The sequence below is a fragment of the Bubalus kerabau genome, chromosome 7, assembly GCF_029407905.1.
Source record: "Bubalus kerabau isolate K-KA32 ecotype Philippines breed swamp buffalo chromosome 7, PCC_UOA_SB_1v2, whole genome shotgun sequence".
In the NCBI taxonomy this organism is placed as follows: Eukaryota; Metazoa; Chordata; class Mammalia; order Artiodactyla; family Bovidae; genus Bubalus; species Bubalus kerabau.
In genome coordinates, this window is record NC_073630.1 from 106,209,754 (window position 1) to 106,225,091 (window position 15,338).

The 15,338-nt window shown below is 42.2% G+C and overlaps 1 protein-coding gene across 16 annotated transcripts in view; it reads left to right on the forward strand.

Annotated features, from left to right (window-relative positions):
- The window catches only part of AFF1 (ALF transcription elongation factor 1), a 196,929-nt gene that overhangs the window by 128,830 nt on the left and 52,761 nt on the right, over nucleotides 1–15,338 (forward strand). For 15 of the 16 annotated variants that reach the window (XM_055589058.1, XM_055589045.1, XM_055589048.1 and 12 more), the window contains 2 exons: nucleotides 8,979–9,023; nucleotides 14,516–14,602. In XM_055589058.1, the coding sequence (XP_055445033.1) occupies nucleotides 14,519–14,602 (84 nt within the window). In that variant the 5' untranslated portion in view covers nucleotides 8,979–9,023; nucleotides 14,516–14,518. Of the gene's footprint in view, nucleotides 1–7,158; nucleotides 8,338–8,978; nucleotides 9,024–14,515; nucleotides 14,603–15,338 lie in introns of those variants that run through there. The other variant, XM_055589057.1, reaches the window with a different exon arrangement.

The window sequence follows — 15,338 nt, forward strand, 5'->3', positions numbered from 1 at the left end:
ACCAACCTAGATAGCATATTCAAAAGCAGAGACATTACTTTGCCAACCAAGGTGCGTCTAGTCAAGGCTATGGTTTTTCCAGTAGTCATGTATGGATGTGAGAGTTGGACTGTGAAGAAAGCTAAGCGCCAAAGAATTGATGCTTTTGAACTGTGGTGTTGGAGAAGACTCTTGAGAGTCCCTTGGACTGCAAGGAGATCCAACCAGTCCATCCTAAAGGAGATCAGTCCTGGGATTTCTTTGGAAGGAATGATGCTGAAGCTGAAACTCCAGTACTTTGGCCACCTCATGCAAAGAGTTGACTCATTGCAGACTCTGATGCTGGGAGGGGTTGGGGGCAGGAGGAGAAGGGGACGACAGAGGATGAGATGGCTGGATGGCATCAGCGATTCGATGGACGTGAGTCGGTGTGAACTCCAGGAGTTGGTGATGGACAGGGAGGCCTGGTATGCTGCAATTCATGGGGTTGCAAAGAGTCAGACATGACTGAGCGACTGAACTGAACTACTCGTCTTTAGGAAAACTGTGAAGGGTATCTTGTTCTCTGTTTTCTAATCCTTTATCCTTCCCTCCATATTAACAATCCACAGTTTCCCTTTTTTCCTCTTTGTGCTATCATGCTCATGCTCTGTTGTGTCCACTCTTAATGACCCCATGGACTGCAGTCTCCTCTGCCCATGGGATTTCCCAGGCAAGAATACTGGAGTGGGTTTCCATTTCCTTCTCCATCTTTGTACTGTAAGTGTTTCCATAAATCTGTCCAGGGACTTAAAAAAATTCTTAGCTAGAATACTGGGTGTGGAAGTCGATGTTTAGATAGATCCCCGAAGGGCATGACACTTCTGAAGAAATAATACTGCTCAGCCTTGTACGTTTTCCAGCCCAAGTAGGCACACCCCAGTGGTATGAGCGAGTTCTTGGAATGGCCCTAGCTATGTAGGTAATTTACTTTGTATTTACAGAATAAAATGAATTTTATGTCAGAACCTTGCTCAGGCAGGCCTTTTGGTTTCCTCTTCTAATCCATCTCTGGGAAATGCTGATCGTGGCATCTTCATGATAAATGCTTAGGTTTATTTGTGTGGCGTTAGCTTTAACGTGCATTGTCTTATTTTGTCTCGACAACAATCCTGTAAGGCTTTGTCTACGTCATGTGGATCTGCCTGGTATGTAATAAGCATGACTGATTAAAAGAGAGGCCACCTCCACCCCCCAGATATGTCTCTTTCAAGGACTTTGCAATCGTCTCATTTGGGAAGTAAGAGTGAAGTAGCCAGCAAATGCTGGGCGGGACACCAAGTCCTAGGTTTCCCCAGGAGCACCTCACAGGAAGGCTGACAGTAAATCTAGGAACAGTTCTGTGTGCTGAGTGTTACATGGGGCAATCCCTGAGCACCAAGGAGGAAGCTGTGGACAGATTCATAGAGATGTGTGTTTGGGAGAAGGCAAGTTATTCGGTACATGCTGCTGCTAAGTCACTTCAGTTGGGTCCGACTCTGTGCGACCCCATAGACGGCAGCCCACAAGGCTCCCCCATCCCTGGGATTCTCCAGGCAAGATCACTGGAGTGGGTTGCCATTTCCTTCTCCAGTGCATGAAAATGAAAAGTGAAAATGAAGTCGCTGAGTCTTGTCCGACTCTTAGCGACCCCATGGACTGCGGCCCACCAGGCTCCTCCGTCCAGGAGATTCTCCAGGCGAGAGTGCTGGAGTGGGGTGCCATTGCCTTCTCCATATTCGGTACATAGAGGAAGGCTAATAGAGAGTAAGCACACATGTGGCAGAAACCTTGGGCTGTACTTTTGAGAAAAAAATGTTTATTCCTATATTTTAAAGAAAGAATCTCAGTCTTATTTTTGTGTTTTTATTTCTGAATACATGATATATATCTTAATGCAGAATTGAAAAAGTGAAAAAAACAGACTTCCCCTGTGGTCCTGTGGTTAAGACTCTGTGCTTCCAAGGCAGGGGGCAAAAGTTTGATTCCTGTTTGGGGAACTAAGATTCCATATGCTGCATGGCCAAAAATAAAAATAAATTAATTAATTTTAAGACAGTAAAAAGGTATACAGTGAAAATCTTCCCATTATACTAGCCCTCTCGCAAGTTAATTTTCCTTTCTAGAAGTAGTTGTTGTTAAAGGCTTCTTGTGTTATTCCCAGTGGTATTTTATGGATCATAAGTAACTTGACATTATGTTCTCTTCTGACATCACCTTTTCATGTATTCAAATCCTGGCAGATGCTGCACTTGCGCCTTCCCCTTCCCCCTTAACAATACGTCTTAGAGATTACCCAGCTCAGTGCATGAAGAGCGCCCTCATCCTTTATCATGGTTACATGTATTTCTGTGTAGGGGCATGTAACACAGTTTTCTTAGCCAACTACCTAGAGATGGGCATTTAGATTTTTTTTTTTTTAGTACCTTAACTATTTGCAAATTAGGCTGAAATGAATAACTTTGTGCACATATCTTTTTGTGCACTTAGGAGTTAGTGCTCGAGCTCAAATTGCTGGGTCAGAGTATGGGAAATTAGAATTTGGTGACTTTTGCCAAACTGCTGTCTTCAGAGATTGTGCTGTGTTACCCTCCCACCAGCCCTGGAATTTGAGTGCCTGTTTCCCCACCTCTGTCTCATAGACAGAGTATTGTCAGTTCTTTCGTTTTTTGTCTTGCCAATCTGATATGTGAAAAATAGTTTCTAAGAGTTATCTTAATGTGTGGAAGGAGAAAACAATGAAAAACAGTTTCCTTTCTGTCTCTGGTATGTTTACTTCTGTGTAGTTTGTTTGTTAAGATGTTGGCTTATTATTCAGAGAAGCTACAGTATTTAGAAAGTCTCTAAAGCTCTACAAATTGGACATCTGTTTTCATATTCTGAGTCCAGAGGCTGAAAACCACAACGGCAAATGTTGATTGGCGGCCTCTGTGCAGCAGGCAGTGTGTGACTGGTGATTCAGAAGGCAGACCTGGCCCCTGCAGTCCTGGAACGGGTGATCTAGAAGAAGCAGAGATGGTGGGATGGGGGGAGCTTTGGCAGGAAAAGTACACACAGCCATGGGCACACTTGCTCCGTTTCAGGAGTGAGGGAATCGAGGAGTGCTTCCCAAAAGGTGGTTCTTAATCTGCAACTCAGACTCTGAGTAGGACTCATCCCGACACAGGTGGGAGAGGGAAAGGGGTTCCACAGGGGCAGGAGGAGTGTGACTTAGCTAGTTAGTTGGAGCTAGGTGAACTCCAGTGGTAAAGAAGCCGACTGCCAATGCAAAAGACACAGGAGACGTGGGTTCTATCCCTGGGTCGGGAAGATCGCCTGGAGGAGGAAGTGGAGATTCTCCAGTCTTCTTGCCTGGAGAATCCCACGGGCAGAGGAGCCTGGCGGGCTACAGTCCACGGGGCTGGAAAGAGTCGGACACGACTGAGCACACGTGTATATGCACGAGCAGCATAGTAGATGCCATAGAGTGAACCACAGGCTGAGGGGTGACACGCTCAGCTGGCCAAAGAGCTCATTCGAGTTTTCCATAAGCTCTTAGGGAAAACCCAAATGAACTTTTTGGTCAACCCACTGTGTTTGAAGAAAAATAGCATGAGCTTTTGTTTAATCGTCTAAAAACATACACAGACAGAGAACCATTGGGGTTTCTTTAAAAGCTGTCATGCCAGTGAAGGTTGCCTTGATAATGTTGACCCTGTGTGTTGATTTCATGTATCAGTGAGAGTTTTTAAAGTTTCACATTTGACCTTCATACCAACCCTGCAAAGTGGTTAGGATTGGTAATATTATCCCTTCATTGCCACGAGGAGATAGTTCCAGAGAAGTTGAACCTTAGCCAGCATCGCAAGACCCGATCCTCAGCGGAGCCAGAACTAGGATCCAAGATCTCTTGGCCGCCTTCATCAGCATGCTGCCTCTGTGCTCCCTGCAGTTCTGGTTAGTGATAACTAAGCCTTTTTTGAGAACAGCATTGTTTAAAAAAGTGCTGCTCTGTTGAAACTTGAGAGACTTAAAACACAATATTGCCAGAGCCCCGTGGTCTCAGCGGTGAGGTATATTTCTTCCATCTGCCTCTTTTTAGCTTATTAAAACAAACTGTGTCATGCTTAGGGGACATTTACTGACATCTTTTATTTTGGTATCAGTGCATTTCCTTAGGATTACACAATGTCATTCCAGGAGGAGTGAGAAATCAGACCGAGGCCAGCATCACTGCTTTACTGGTCTAAAGTACCCCCAGTAGTAAGAGGCAGTTAAGGCTGATTACCCACTTCTTTGCACACGCCCAAGGGAAACAGTACTCTTTGAAAAATGGTTTTGGTTTTGCATACAACAACTGGGATCATATCCCCTTCTCCTTAAATACTGGTATATTTGTGTCTGGCCTGAAGTTGAGGTTTTGGGGACAGTATTGTAGCAATATTAGGAAAGCAGGCTCAGTCACTTGAGTGCACTGTGTGACCCTGGACATGTTAAGTTAGTTTCTTTAGAATTTAGTGTTCATTTTTAAAAGTGGGGTAATACCACAAGATTGATGTAAGAATTAAGAGTATTATACAGAATTCCCTCAGATTTTTATTTCATTTTTCAGCCTTTGTAATAAGAAATGTATCTACAGTTGATGAGTACTTTGATGAGTACATTTCGTGTCTTAACGTTTTCCCCTGCCAAGCTAATGAGGGTGCACCTCAGATGATATCAAATGGAGGAAATAATACTGGGTTGGCCAAAAAGTTCGTTTGGGATTTTCCATATTTCTATAACATGTTATGAAATAATATAATATGAGTTAAATGCAATAACAAGTACAATGTGTATTCAGTAAGTAGCTACTGTTTTTTAAGTTGAGCTGGATTTTGGTTCCTGTGTTAAGGCCATACTCCCTGGGAAAGTGAGGGCTCCATCGGGAGATCTGTCTATATACAGGACCCCCAGATGTGTGAGGGCTTTCCAGGTGGTGCTAGTGGTAAATAACCCACCTGCCAGAGTGGGGAGACTTAAGAAACCCAGGTTCTATCTCTGGGTCAGGAAGATCCCATGGAGGAGGGCATAGCAACCCACTCCTTGCTTGGAGAATCCCATGGGCAGAGGAGCCTGGCAGGCTACAGTCCATAGAGTCACAAAGAGTCAGACCTGACTGAAGCAACTTAACACACGCAAACACACAGAGATGTATAGAGTAGCGAAGTTGGTCTCCTCTAGGAACCTAGATATTAAGGGTGGGAGACTGCCGTGTGATTTGGGGTGTAAGTGCTAAGTCAGTGTTCCTGCCATAGAAGGAAAAGTAGACAGGAAAGAACCCACAAACCAGAGCTGCATTCATGCAGTTAGCATCAATTTTGTTGTTGTTGCTTTTGAATCACCTCTTGTTCTTGGAGGAAATCTTACCTAAAGATGTCCAGCCTGAGCTTGGCCGTGCTTCAGAGATGTTGCTTGTTTACTCTTTGGCCCCAGTGTTAAAGGGAGAGCCTGGCTTCTCTGAGCAGGGGTGGCAGGACTCAGCTGGATAGGCTGTGGGCAAAGTGGATTTCAAGGAAGGGGATTAAGCCATAATGCTTTGTTGAAGCACCCCTCCCTTTTTGGAAATTCTCCTTCCAGTGGCAGACTTGGAGGTGCCAAATTGTACTTTTTAAAAACAAGGCAGCCTGTCCGTATGGATCTTTCTTTGCAAGCACAGCTGAAATACCTACTGTGCTCTAGTTTAAGAGACTTGAATTTGGGTCAGAGAAGAGTGGACATACCCTCTCGGGTAGATGGAGCATATTCATAAAATGGGCTCATACTATACAGACGATCTTGTAACCAACCCTCTTTATTATTGTTTTTCCCCTTATTTCTTTTTTTTTAATACAACCCTCTTTAAATAAAGCTTTAAAGCACACCTCGGTACACACAACAGTATTTAGAGATAAAAGGACATTACCTCTCACTCTCTCACACTCTTGAATGGCTCAGTGTAGATGTGGGGAAGGGGGGAGAGAAAAATATAAAGTGAGTGTGGTAGAATGCCAGCATTTGGAGAATCCAAGTGAAGGGTTTGTGGGAATTTCCTCTACTGTCTTTGTTATTTTCTCTATGAGTGTGAAATTCTTTCTAAAGAAAAAGTTGAAAATATCTTGAGCATCTTTCCATGCCAGCACATGCATTTACATCATTTTATGTATATTGATGTCCATTTTATTTATAACATACTGTTATATGGGAGCTCTGTGAAAATCTTTAGTTAGACTCCTGTTCTTGGGCATTTGATCATTTCCAGTTATTTGCCATTGTAAACAGTGCTTCTTGGAGATCTTTAAATATGATATCTCCTCATGTATTTGGAATAGAATTCTGGCACCCTTTTAATATAACCCCACTTTCATAATGGACCTGATATGAGAATTTACAGTACATTAACCAATTCATGCTTGAATCTTAGGCTTTAGTTAGAATTTTAAGCAGGTTAAATGGTGACTGTTTAGCACTATTTATCTTACTCTAATACCAATAAACAATAATCCATAGAAAAAATTTCTTCAATTCTGGCTCATCTCATGTAATAAAACTTTTAGGAAAAAACAAATCTTTTAGTGACATCAAACATCTTGGCTAAGGGTTGATGGCTTGAGTAGTATTACAAAGATCAGAAAGCCTTTTAGTCTTCTGACATGCTCGCTTCCTGACCCCATTCTGTTCGAAGCAGGGGGCAATTGTTTTCTGCCCTCATTTCAGCTGTGCTTCACTATTTCATTGATTGCTGGTTTTTTAATTAATATTTTAAAAATTGAAATATAGTCGATTTACAGTTTTGTGTTAATTTCTGCTGTACAGCAAAGTGACTGAGTTATATATATATACACACACACACACACGTTTTCTTTTTTAAATTCTTTTCCCTTATGGTTCATCATAGGATATTGAATATAGTTCTCTCTGCTATATATATAGTAGGACCTTGTTGCTTATCCATTCTGTATATAATAGTTTGCACCTGCTAACTCCAACCTCCCACCCCATCCTTCCAGCAGCTGCCTCCCCCCCCGATTGCCAGATATTTAATTTATTTTCCTTTCTTATTTTTGGATGTGCTCGGTCTTTGTTGCTTCCAGTGGATTTTCTCGAGTTTCTCTGGCCCCCGTGAGCAGGGGCACCTCTCTAATTGTGGTGCCCAGGATTCTCTTGTTGCAGAACGTGGGCTCAGTTGCCCCACAGCATGTGGGATATTCTCAGACCAGGGATCGAGCCCGTGTCCCCTGCATTTTCAGGCAGATTCTTAACCACTGGACTGCCGGCAAAGTCCTGCCAGATATTTTAATTGAATTCTCATTCCAGTAACAGAAAGGATGGTGGCAACTATTTAACCAGAGTCAGTAGTCCTCTGCTTTGTTCTGTTGATTTCACTTCAATTCCTAATTGTTATTGTTGCTAATGACACATGTGAAAAATTAACACCATAGGATATAATTGCATGTTACCCTCAGGTCACAACAGCATTCATTTGTTTCTGACGTTTGTGCTATAATATTTGGTCCAGGTTTTAGACATTCCTTAATAGTCTTGAAAAATGAAGACTGGATAAGCAAGTCCTCTTGTTAACATGCACAGTGCCTAAGGGCAGGTCCCGTTGGGCCAGCAGAGAAAGGGGATACGCTGGACTCTGACTGTATCTCCTAACTTTCAGACCCCTACCTCAAAAATAACAAATTGTAAACGTTTCAATAAAACTGTCTCTGTGAAATTTACATGTTTTAAAACCAGACCCAGGCAGGTCAAATTGCATTTGAAATTTGACATGTCCTCTAGATTCAATTCCAGGACAGTGTGAATGCTGTATGCACTTTTCCTTTTCCTTAAGGAAACAAGAATGAGGAAGATGGTGGATTAGTAAACCCCAGATCAGGAATTATCGACCAGTGCCGTATTAAATTACACTCGAATGAGAAATGAGAGCCCTGAAAAGAACCATTTTCCATCTACACTCTGGCTGTGAGGCAAACCTTGGACCAACTGACTGGGAAGAGCAGCACTTTCTGCTCCACAGGGGCAGTAAAAGTGTGTGTATTGTTGGTTTGGGGTGTGGGGGCTTGTATAGGAGGATTTGCCCAGGGCACTTGGCTCATCGGTTGACACAGAAAGTTGCTATTCCATTTGAAAACCATGAAGTCAGGGAATTTGTTCCGTATCTCTAGTTAAGGAAAAATTAATTTTTTTTTTTTTTAAAGATTTTACTTTTCATTGTCTTGCACTTTATAAAGACTGGAAAGTGACATTTCCTAAACACTGCATTTGTGATTGCAACAGCAGCTGCCGTTTGTTTACCTGGGAAGAAGCAAGAGGGCCTTTCCTCTGAGAAGCTAGGTAATCTCTCTTCTTAGGGTCTGTCTCTGGGGCAATATTATGTGTGTGTGTACAGTTGAAAATGCTGACCTCAAGTAGGGCTAGAGACATCCAACTTTAAGGCTTATTTTTGGCAGGTTAGACTCTCACCCTAAAATCTATGCTTGGTTGGAGTCTGACTGCCTTACTGTGGGCTCAGTAAGATGTTCAGGATGATCGCCATCTTTGTGTTCGTGTAACTTGCCTCACTGGACAGATGTTGCTGCAAAGCAGGAAAATTACAGGTTTTCCCTTTCTGCCTCCACTCTTGGTATATCTATTATTCCCCTAGATTAACTAATGTACTCATTTTCTTTGATATACACATGTTCCATCAGAAGCTCTTGACCTGCAGGTCACGATTCATCTGTCATTGTCTCCAGCGGAACCCTTTCTTTCCCAATTAGGTCAGGTTTATCTCTCTGGTTTTATTTCATCTAGAATGTGAAGTTTCTCATACTTAGCTATTAGCAGTAATAAAAGCGGGGCCCTGGGGTGATTCTCCTTAAGAAGTGTTGCTATAAGTACTAATAGCATTCACTAAGACCAGCACTCGAATTGTTTTTTGTTTGTGTGCTAATCTTTGTTTTGTTTGCTAACCTTTTCTTGCTTTTCCCTTACAGCAGACCTACTCCAATGAAGTCCATTGTGTTGAAGAGATTCTGAAGGTGAGTTGATTGATAATTATTTCTCACTTGAAGACACAGTTAAGTAGCCAGACATATATTCATTTTCTTTGACTTGAATGAACAGTTGATATTCTGAACTCCTTTAAACAGTTTGCCTCCTCCCTATCATACCTCCCAAAGCAAATTAATCAGAATAATAACAAAGGGAGTCTTAGGAAACCATCAGAGTCTCTGACAGATTTTAATTGAAATGAACTCTACAAACTCCATGACATTTGGACCAGAGTTTTATTGACCTCTCTCGCAGTCTTTTCTGATAGAAGACTCCAGAGAATCACTCACCAACACATCCTCCACCCCCACCCCATAGAGAGGAGACTCCCTGTGTTGCTGCAGCGGGAGGCGCCCCGGGTTAAGGAGTGCTTGGTTTTCACCTCTTGGTGTTTTATAGGAAACACCTCATTGGTGTGGGCCCATCTTCAATGCAACCATGAATTTTTTAAAGGGATAAAAAGAAAAACAGAAAGTATGTGGACATCTTTAGACCTCCCTTGAAAGGGTTATTTTTTGCTCTTGTTGATTGAGACCATGCCAGGAACATTTGTGCTGCCTCCGCAAATACATCATTGAAGCCATTATCCATTTGTTCAGTTTTCCTTGCACACGGATGACCAATTCCTTCTAGAATTCAGCTCCAGGAAAAAAAAAATTCTCCTCATGACCAGCATGCTTTCTTTTTATCAGAGAATTATATAAACTGTTATGTTTCCCATTTTGGCTTTAATTTCCAGGAAATTTAGAGCTAAATTTAATGCTCAAATACAGTAGCTGTAATAACTGAGAGTTTTGTTTGTTTATTTCTCATTCCTCCTCTCTGGCTTTTAATTTTCTTCCATGTAACTTTTAGTGATACTCTTTTACTCTTTTACTGATGATACTCTTTTACTGATACTCTTACTGATTTTTGGTTGGTTTCTTTTTTAAGTAGAAGAAAAGTGACACTCGTACCTATTAATTTTTATCTCTACTGTATCCTTTTCTCCTCAAAATATATGTTTACCTAGTTATTTTTGGCTTAATTTTTCATTATAAAGTATTGAGTAGGTGCTGAAACCAGTAATTAAGTATATAGGTTACCTTCTCATTTGTACAATTTTTGACAAATGTGGTATCTAGCCAAATGTTTGGGAGACAGTTCCATTAGTTTTGTTTTACCATCTCTGGTCCCCTACTTTTATAGTTAGAATTTTCTAAGAAATACCTCTAAGGAAACATACTTTGTAGTGTCTGAAAATGAGAATTTTTTGCCAATCAGCAAATAAGTACTAATAAGTACTCTTGATTGGGCTTTTGCTCTACCCTTTCCCTCTGGTATTTTTGAAATTCTTTGATGAGTCTTAAAAGTAATAAATGTCTTAGTTGTAAAATATGACCTTAGCAATTTCTCTGAAATTTTGTGTGATCTGTTCCATGGTTGTTTCAAAAGTAAATGCAACAATACTGATGATTTATCTCCTGCATGTGTCAGACGCTTCTCTTGTGGTTTGATGTGCTATATGACTTGTCGAGTCCTTTATGTAAGGTGATGGTATGAGACCATCAGGCAGGCACTTTAGATTTAATAAACTCGTCCATCCTCCTTCGCCTCTCTGCCAACATCATGTTAATGGGTTCTTGCTTACCCGGAAATCCTTGAAAGTAGGTGGTTAATGCAAGCCATGGGTGAGTGTGTTCATTTGGAGATCATAATAGAGAAAGCAAATCGCAGGATATGCTGGTTGAAGAGGGACATGGATGGCCTCTTCTCCTCTGTTGTTGCCTCCATTAAGTCCATCCTGAACTCCTCCTGGACTTCGGTTTCCTCATGAGGAAAGTGGAGGCCCCAGGCGGGCAGATAGTAGATGACTCCAGGGCCAAATGCAGTCTCCCTCTTTGTCATCCATGCAGATAACTTCCCTCTGACTTGTGGTTCCTGTTCTTATCTCCTACCAGTAATTTACGAAGACTGCCAGGAATCCTAACAAAGATCTTCCTGACGGGTGATAGAAACTAGTCCCCGATATTGTTGGGTTCTCTGGTGGAAATACTAAGAGTGGAAGTCTTTTACTGAAGGGGCCGTGGTAGCCTATGACTCGAGCAGACGGCAGGGTGAGAAAGTAGCAGACAGACTCTATCAGAAACTGGGGGTTGGTTATCAACAAGGGTCCAGACGGGGATGGTGCACCCAGCGGGCATGTGAAGCGACTCAGGTTTTCCACTTCCAGTGCCACAGCCTGGAGAGCCTTTTGGGGAAGTTTCTGCAGTGTTTTTTTACATTATCTCAGTGCCGCCTTCCAGGGACACTGGTCCAGTGAGTGGTAGCACCATGATTTGTTCACTCAATCATTTTTTCAGCAAGTATCTGTGAAGACACACACACTTCTCTCGGCACTAGAATAAATGCTGTAGGAATAGGAGACCTTTCCTCTTGCGAAGATCATGGTCGGGGAAGATAAATATGTGTCAGCTGTTGGTAAGTGCTGTGAGTCTTATAGCAGGCAAGTGAATGGACGAGAAAGCAGAGGAAAGAGGGCAGAAGCCTTGAGGTGGGAGCAGGTTGGCGAATTAGAGGAGCGCTGAGTCTGGAGCAAAATGAACAGGGTGCAGGGTGAGGGGAGATAGCAGCAAGGGCACCTGGAAGGTGGGAGCGAAGCAGATGCTCAGTGACTCACCCCCGTTCACATGATAAGCCGTTGGTGAAGCAGGGGGTTAATTCAGGGCCCCGCGATTCTGGGCAGCCGCCTCTCCTTATGGCTCCAATCCTCCCAAGGCCTAGCTTCTCGTAAGCTCAGCGTTTAGGGAACTATATAAATTCTTTTCACACTCCCATCAAACCACTTAGGGCCTGAAAGAGTTTATGCACTTTTCCAACTGCCTGATTTAATAGTTGGGAGCAGCCTTAGGCGCTGAGAAGACAATGGATGTTTCTTGGGAATCACTGGTGACTAAAAGTCACAGACACTGTTGGCATTCTAAAGAAATTCTTGGAAGACTGAAGGGTGATACTTTCAGACGCCTCAGTTATTACATGTTCTTACATTGTAACCATTGTTTTTATGGTCCCATACCTTAGACTATAGTCGGATAAATAAAACAGCAGGAAACTCTTTGGTGCAGTATTGAAATTCTTTAAAATCTAGGCTTTTAGTTAAAAGATGTAGTGCTTTTAATTGCTTTCTCTGATCATATATTCCAGCACTTTATTTTTGTTTCTTTGGTTTATGGTTTTCTTGTTTGTCTCTGGCCACACAGCTTGGGGGAATCTTAGTTTCCCAACCAGGGAGCAAACCTGTGCCCCCTACTATGAAAGCAGAGTCTTCTTTTTCTTTTTATGGTACATTTTTTTTTTAACTTTTTTATTTAGTGTTGGGGGTATAGCCAGTTATCAATGTTGTGACAGTTTTAGTTGGACAGCAAAGGGACACAACCATACATATACATGGATCCATTCTCCCTTACGGAGAAGGCAGCGGCACCCCACTCCAGTATTCTTGCCTGGAAAATCCCATGGACGGAGGAGCCTGGTAGGTTGCAGTCCATGGGGTCGCAAAGAGTTGGACATGACTGAGCGACTTGACTTTCACTTTTCACTTTCATGCACTGGAGAAGGAAATGGCAACCCACTGCCGTATTCTTGCCTGGAGAATCCCAGGGACAGGGGAGCCTGATGGGCTGCCGTCTATGGGGGTTGCACAGAGTCGGACACAACTGAAGCGACTTCAGCAGTAGCAGCAGCATTCTTCCTTAAACTCCCCACCCATCCAGACTGCCACATAACATTGAGCAGAGTTTCATGAGAGCACGGAGTCTGAACCACCAGGAAAGTCCGTCCGTCCAGCACTTTATACTTTGGAAAAAAGAGAAGAAATGATCTTCGCCTGCCTCTTCCTCAGAACCGAGGCTTGGAGCACGCAAACCCCTCAGGCTAACCTGAGCAGCAGAGTTAAGATCCATTCCGGGACTCTGACTCCAGAGCTGTTATGTTACTCTTTCCATTCTATTTTCGTATAGATTTCCTCTTTTGTACTGAACAATGGTTAGTCAAGTGAGTGAGGGCATGATATCACTGTTAACAAAAATTACTTAAGCCAGCATCGGTTACTTTGCTTGTCACTGTGCCAGCTCGTTTATGTCTGTTCTGGGCCTCTACAGCCTGAGGGCGGCTGCAGGGACTGGTGGGGAGGATATGGGTGGAGGTGGGCAATGGGGCTGTATTTGCCTCCAGCTCATCTCCAGGTGTCACAAGGATCAGATGGCATTTCTGCGGGGGGTAGAGAGCTTGGGGCAAAAGCACAGTGCCTTGTACAGTGAGGCAACACGGGCGGCGTCTGGGGGCCCCCAGCCCACTAGCAGAGGGTTGCCTGCCAGACCTTCAGCCAGTTTCCCTGGCAGGTCTGACCCATGCGGGGATGGGATTCTTTCTTAGACTTGGACTCGAACACGGAGGGGCTGTTCCCTGTGCTCGCAGCTCTCAGCTTCCTGGGGGACCTGCCCCTGACATTTTAGACCTCGTTTTTCTCAGCTGTGAAAGGAAAGGTCTGGTGGTAATCTCCAGTGGCCATTTGAACTCTTGGACAAAGTGTGTGCATGCATGTGTGTTGTGTGTGCATATTTGCAATTAGACACCTTTCATCTGATATTTTGTTTCTCACTTAAAAAAAATTATTTTTAATTGGAGGATAATTGATTTACAGTGTTGTGTTGGTTTCTGCAGTACAACAGCGTGAATCAGCCATAGGTGTACATATATCCCCTCCCTCCTTAATCCCCCTCCCACCCACCCCATCCCATGCCTCTAGGTTGTCACAGACCCACTGGTTTTTTAGCAAGTGAATGAGCTTAGAAAAACAGGACTCAAGAGAAACATATTAATTTGTAAAAGAAATCTTGCTTCCATGTAAAAAGTGAATAGAAATGAAACTTCTGTTAATGGAAAGGGCCAGTGGCTTTTTAAGGCCTTCTCTGCAAAAGTTCTTATATCCTAATAATGTGTACCAGGGAAGGGTCAAATCCATTAAAACTCTCCCAAGTGGAACAAGTGACCTGAATTACTTGTTTGCTTAAGTCAAACAGGAAAGTTCTTCTTCCTTTGAACTTAAATAATTCCAGGAAATGCAATAAAGACGCTGAGGGAGAAAGAAAGCATTGAGACAGGACTGAGTGTTCATAGTTACATAAGCTGGTAACACCTACTACCGTTTTTTATGCTTCACGCTGTTCAGAATGTTCAGACCATTCATGTTCTATGCTCTTGTTTTTCTTCTTCAAACTGATCTCTTTTCAGTTTTGTTTGTTGGAGAGCTTCAGCTTTTGAACAGAGCCCACCAAGTAGGAGTGTTTTTTTTTTTTTTAAGTCACTGAAATAACTTTTAAGATTTTACTTTCCATTTACCATCACTCCACTGTGCATTCCGTTTAAAAAGTTGACTTAAGTAGCAATAAATGTTCTATTTATAATTTACTTTTTCTTCCCGTTCCAAATCTCTTTCCAGGAAATGACCCACTCATGGCCTCCTCCTTTGACAGCAATACACACGCCTAGTACAGCTGAGCCCTCCAAATTTCCTTTTCCCACAAAGGTAATTCCTTACAAGTCTAGTAGGCACTGCATCCACACCAGTGACAAGGTCTGAAGTATTGCTCTGCGCTGGATTAATCAAGTACTATTTGTTGAACTCTTCAGAGAATAGGTTAACATTGCAATTAATTTAGCTCCTAAAGTGCTTCCTAATGCTTTCAAATGCTTCTTAACTCTTCAATTATGTCAATATGAATGTCTTACATGTGTGTAGGATTTTGTAGAGTATGAAAGTAATAAAGACTTCATAATAAATTCTTTTTTTTTTTTTAAGAGTCTTTTCCTTAGTGGGGAACACCAAAGGTACAGAGGGAAAAGTAAGGTGGCATGTCTGCATCCTAATTCAGAATTTAGGCACATACAGACACACATTTACACTTGTCATACCTCCTGTATTGTTTAAAAGTTTAATGTGATCAGCTACATTTGTGGTGGTTTTAATAGCAAGGTAAATTGCCGACTTAGAAGATTCTGTTGAAGTATTTGTGAACAATATATTTGAAACATTGCCCTTTTTTTTTGGTTTTGGTTTTTGTACTTTTGGATAACCTTCAGAATATAGAAATCTCACCTCAGATCTGTGTTCAATCCAGCCTGGTATACATGCATATTGTTGACATATTATCACTATTCCTTTCCATGATGTTATTGAGATTTTAATCTACCCAAACCAGAATTTGCTATGTTATATACTAAACATATTTTCTAATGATAATTTTTTTCTTAAAAAATGTAAT